Here is a 5,309-nt window from a genome sequence, read left to right as displayed (position 1 = left end):
ATATTAAACCCTTTTTCTTTTTGTAATGAAGAAGCTTTTTACACACAAGAAGGTCCTGCTAGTGCAGCCTACGAGGTCCCCATTTTCCCATAGAAATGTGACTATTTCACTTCGCATCAACCAGGCAAGAAGGTAGGGAGGACCTAGGGAGGTCCTGGACCACTCACTGTGCCCATCACAAGGTCCAAGAGATGCTTTCTAGATGGAGACTGATGACAGGAAGGTAGCCCAAAGTGGACGTGCCTGCCAAGGCCTTCGAAGGCACCTTGCTGTACTGCAAGACCCACATGGGAGAGGCCCTTAGTACTTCAAATCAGCTCTTTCCTTCGACACTGGTGTGACAAAAGCGCAGGCAAACAGCAGTGCTCTCCCTTCTGCTTCTAGGTAGTCTAAACTCTCCAAAAAGGAGAGCTTTGACCAAACCCAAGGCTCTACAGGGAAATCTCCATTTACAGTACAAACCACATCAACCCTGAACGCTGCTGAACGGGAGCAACATCCAACTGAAAGGGACAGCACCATTGAAAGGGTGGATGTGCTGAGTAAGGAGCTCAGCGGGAGCATCCAGCCCACGGCCCTGGAGCTGGGCCACGGCACCGAGGCGCCCGTGGATGCACGCGCATCCGAGCTCCGCTTTCCATGTGACGACGCACTGTATTCCCAAGCGACGGGACGAGTCCGGAGAGCAGCGAGCGCCGGTTGCGCCTCGGCCCTGCAGGTCGCTCCCTAGAGCRGAGGCAGCTCCGGGCGCCGCGCGGCTGCCACCTGACGTCGTGCCGCGGACTCGCGCTCCGGCGCCGCCGGAACGGCTGGGATCCCGGCAGCAGAGCCAGCGGATGGGATGCGATGGGATGGAGCCGCCTCGGTCCTTGGCTCTCTGCCCCCAGCATCTGCTCGTTCCCCAGGAGCCCACTCCACCTTAGCCCTTAAGGAGGGTCAGCTAATTCTCAGCAACTCAGCTATGGATTTTGTCAATGTTGTATATTTATATTAAGCTTAGAGGGCTATCTTACACACAGCTAAAACGCAGCTTTTTGACTAAGGTATATAATGTAAGTATTGAAACCTGCAAGGCTGTCACTGCTTAAAGAATAACGACACCAAAAGCAAACATATTTGAGAACCTCCTCCTCCTCACCAGAGTCAAGCTACATTAAGAAGTTATTTCCCAGGTTTCAGAAGGAGAGAGAGATTTTTAGGGCTCTTGCCTATTTTTTTTTCTTTCTTTCTTCTTTTTTTAAACCTTTTCTTTCTGCTCTTACTCCTGGTTCGTATTTTCTGTGTTGGTTTTACTTGGATGCAGAGATGGACAGAGGGGCAATCACAGCAGTGCACTCAACAGCCTGGGCACAGCTCCATGTTAATGACCAATGGCCTAATGTATTTTAGATTTTGCTCCCAGGTAGGCTGAAGAAAAGCCAGAAGGAAGACCTCTATTTAAAAGGTGATTTAACAGCAGACCTATATGCTCCTATCCGCACATCCCAGTCATGCGGTTATTTGCTCAAAGTTAAAAAAAAAAAAATACATATATATAAGTAGACATGACAGAAGCTTAAATGCATGGGAGATGGTAAAATTGAACCCCCATTTCGCACATTAGCCCATTTACTTGCAGTATTTCGGCTGAAGATTTCCGTAGAGGCTGGAAAAGTCAAAGTCATCACGTACACCTCAAAAGGCTGAAGTTAAAMGCATTTAACTTCTCACATACTGAGCTGATTGTGTCAAAATTAGACTCATCAGTCTCAGTACCCAAAGGTAATTTACCCAAAGGCAATTTTAAGACACTGGCYACTTATCCAAATATTTGAGAACTACAGTTTAATTGACTCAAAACTTAGTTCTTTTATCACTGTAAATGTCCCAGTTAGATCCTCCTCACTCTGCAAACATTAACGGACACGACTTCTTTGACATCTTCTCTGCTGCAAATAGCTCCAAATCAACTTCATGAATTATTCCTCTGATTCCAAAATATGAATGTCACTTCTAATTTTAGTCAGACAACTAAAGGGAAAATGCTTTTTTTAAAGCAGGTTACCACATTGGAAAAAAAAAAAAAAAAAAAAATCACTCAAAGCAGCCAGGAGCACCAATGAGTCATGAGCAGCATTTGAAAATACACACGGTCCTGCAGCTTGGAAATGTCCCATCCTGCAGCTTTACTGATGCCTTTGTTTTTCGTTTTTTATTGTTTTCTCCATGCCTATAGGTCCTTTAAGTTGCCCCCATCATATGGATTCACAGAGGACAAGATCAAGACCAAACCGACACTGAATCATTAGTGCTGACTGACATCAGCTCAGAGTTAACCACGCAGAAAAGCAGCATGTCTTATTTTTTAAGAATGTAYCTGCATGGCACTAGAAAAGCTGTTCTGGGGACTAAGACACCAGTCACTGTTCCACTGGTGACTTGTCAACTCATGTAACGAGCTGAATACAAGCCACTTTGCCAGATCTGCATCCTTGAACACACCAGGTTAAGTTACCTTCAAGTCTACTATTAATTCCTCGTAAAGTCTAAGATCTTCCTACTCTACATTGCTTCTAAAATTACATTTTTGCTGCTGAAGAGTAAACATTCTTGAACTACCTATCCCACAGCATTGGTTTGGGATTTGCAAGACATTGGCAAGCATTTCTGGACAGGAATCTCCACTGCCTCCAGATTTTGAAGGGAGCCGAGTGGATGGTTTTGCTGGTTTCCAGCTACAGCTCAGGCCTCTTGCAACACTCAGCGCAGGTCTCGAGTCACTAAGTATTTGGATCAGTCTGGACTTGGCACCTTTATTCTAACAAGCAGGTTCTGACACCGCCATAGACTCCAGACAAGCAGGTGAAGAGAGAAGGCASAGGTATTTTTAGCCCCTAGTCTGCCGTTTTATCGCAGCACTTTTAGAACAAAGGCGCTTTAAACAACATGTTACTTGTTTTAGCCCAATTGTCCTTCCTCCCACTGACCAGGAGGAGGACACCGTTACCAGAAGCAGCAGGGATTAACCAGTTAGGACACCGAGACAAGCTGGCCAGCCACAAGAACATCAATGGAGGAAAAAACATGCTCCGYAGAGAAAAACTGCTCTGTCCACACTTGGAGCCTCTCTCTTACAAACTCTTCTCACTGAGCTTAACAATTGTCATCTTTGGAACAGAATGCTTCTATCCACATTAAATCCAACTGAAGACCAGCCACGGAAAGCGTGCAGTCAAAGCTCAACCTCCTTTTTTTTATTTACCTTTTGCTCTCTTCCATTGCTTTGTCCAGCTGCCGGAAGATATCCTGGAATAAACTGCAGCTGGAGCGACTATTGATGTCGTAGCCRTATCCTCTCTTCCAGTACTGCTTCAGGTCATTCAGGTATTCAAGCACCTGTAGTTACAGAGGAGACAGGGTTGTATTACTGCACGGAGTCAGTAGTCCCAACAGTTTCATTAACTAGAATCTGTTCGGCCCCAGAGCCCTTCTTTAAAGAAAAAGCAGGGCAGGGGGATTTTAGAGGGCCCAGAAGACCACACGTGCCATCCCCTCACCCTCAAGAATCAAGGCATTTTATCATACGAGAAATATYGTATTCTACCATATGTGAAACAGAGCTGCCCAGGGCGCTTCAGACGTTACAGGAGAAGAAAGCACTAAAGGAGTTAAGCACAACAGTAAAAGCCCATTTTAATCAGGGCAAAGCAAGGCTACAGCAGTATTTAATTCTCTTGCTGTTTGATTAATCCAGAGCTCTTTGGAGACCGAGGTGCTTCATTAGGCGGAAGAGTAACAGGCACAGAAATTCGTAATTATTATTTGTGCGGTCAGAAGTGGTGTTTGAACGCCGGGCCACCCCCCATACGTTTCCCAGCCTCTTTAACASCCAGCACCTACCTTGGCATCCTCTTCGCTGAAGAGAGAGCACCACGGGGAGGTGACGTTTTTTATTGCCAACTCGTAGGAGCAGGTGAGAAAAGCCACCTGAACGAGATCTGCAGGACACCCAAGGAGCACGTGAAAAGTTAAACCACCGCTAGGAACTGAAAGCTTCCTCCCAACTTCTCCCCCTGCATGAGGTAATTAGTATCTAACGATGGAAATAACCAGCAGGATCTAATAAATAACTGCTTACCGAAAGGCCAAGCACTAAAATTAAAAATAAAAATGCTAAAAGAAGAGTGTTTTCAACAACAGAAACAGTGCGCAAAACCAAATTGGGGATTGCAGGCTTCTCCACGTTGCATTGGTGCACACAAAAAAGGACCATTAAGATCAAATTCTAATTATGTGCTGTAGATACTGACTGGTAATGCATCCTTTCTCACCATAAAAGGTGTCAGAAGCATCAATGCAACCAAGACAAGTCCACTCAGCACAGAATCGCCTGCGACTCCCACTACTCGGCCTCCATGTGACGGGATGGGTATCAGCTTGGCACCTTTACGGGAACCTCTTCAACTAGCAGCACCTATTTCAGTGTCCCCCATCGCTTAAACTCAAGATAAACACGAGCACAACCTGGCGCTTCTCTTCTGGACACGCAAAGATACCACCTGGACACATAAACTACCCCTGGTGCACCAAGGCAGAATGAAGAGCCACTTGTTTATAGCCTTCAAGGCAAAGCCCTCGTCACTATAGCATGAAAGACTCATTCAGACGTGTGTTTTGATGCACAAGTGCACGAAAACAGGCCCCTTTTCTGGGTTTCCTTTTACCTGCGTTGAGCTCGTCCGCGGGCAAGCACAAGGCGCCCGCAACGCGCTCCAAGACGCGCCTCATCTCCGGCCCTTCCTTGAAGGCCTCCACCTGGTGCATGGCCGTGGCGTTCTCCTCCACCAGGGCCACAAACTTCTCGCAGTGCTCGAAGAACCGCAGGAGCGGGTCGTTCACCTCGATGTCCTCTTCTGAAGAGGAGGGGGGGGGAAAACAGTAATAATGCTCAGTGACATCATGGCAAAGTTAAGCTGGGGGGGGAAAGGAAAGAGCGCCAAGAAGGGGGGAAAAGGTGGTGCATGTGGTGAGAAGAGAGGGGCAAAGCAGAGGAGAGGGATGGGGCAGCGGAGCTGCGAGGCCAGAGGGACGCGAAGGAGGCTGCTGGAGACAGGAGGGAGCAGAGGGGCGAGCGGGAGGCGGCAGAGGGGCGAGCGGGAGGCGGCAGAGGGGCGAGCGGGAGGTCGGGGCGCCGCGCCTCGCTCCCCGGCTCTCACCGTGTCCCGGCGCGGGGCCGAGGCCGCGGCGGAAGGCGGCGCCGCTCTGCAGGCAGCGGTGCTTGGAGCTGCTGGCCAGGGCGAGGCGGCGGCGCGCGGCGAAGAGCGCGGGGA

General features: G+C 48.5%; 1 protein-coding gene across 1 annotated transcript in view; it reads right to left on the bottom strand.

Annotated features, from left to right (window-relative positions):
* Positions 1–5,309, bottom strand: part of MINPP1 (multiple inositol-polyphosphate phosphatase 1) — a 12,772-nt gene that overhangs the window by 7,059 nt on the left and 404 nt on the right. Inside the window, exons 2-5 of the mRNA XM_026040677.1 lie at positions 5,196–5,307; positions 4,704–4,892; positions 3,880–3,977; positions 3,242–3,375 (exon numbers count right to left, since the gene is read on the bottom strand). Of these exons, the coding sequence (XP_025896462.1) occupies positions 3,242–3,375; positions 3,880–3,977; positions 4,704–4,892; positions 5,196–5,307 (533 nt within the window). The remainder of the gene's footprint in view (positions 1–3,241; positions 3,376–3,879; positions 3,978–4,703; positions 4,893–5,195; positions 5,308–5,309) is intronic.

The sequence above is a fragment of the Nothoprocta perdicaria genome, unplaced genomic scaffold (genome assembly GCF_003342845.1).
Source record: "Nothoprocta perdicaria isolate Ctin4 unplaced genomic scaffold, notPer1 scaffold_260, whole genome shotgun sequence".
Taxonomy (NCBI): domain Eukaryota; kingdom Metazoa; phylum Chordata; class Aves; order Tinamiformes; family Tinamidae; genus Nothoprocta; species Nothoprocta perdicaria.
The sequence above is the reverse complement of the archived record's forward strand: the minus strand, read 5'-3'. Positions and strand labels throughout refer to the sequence as shown.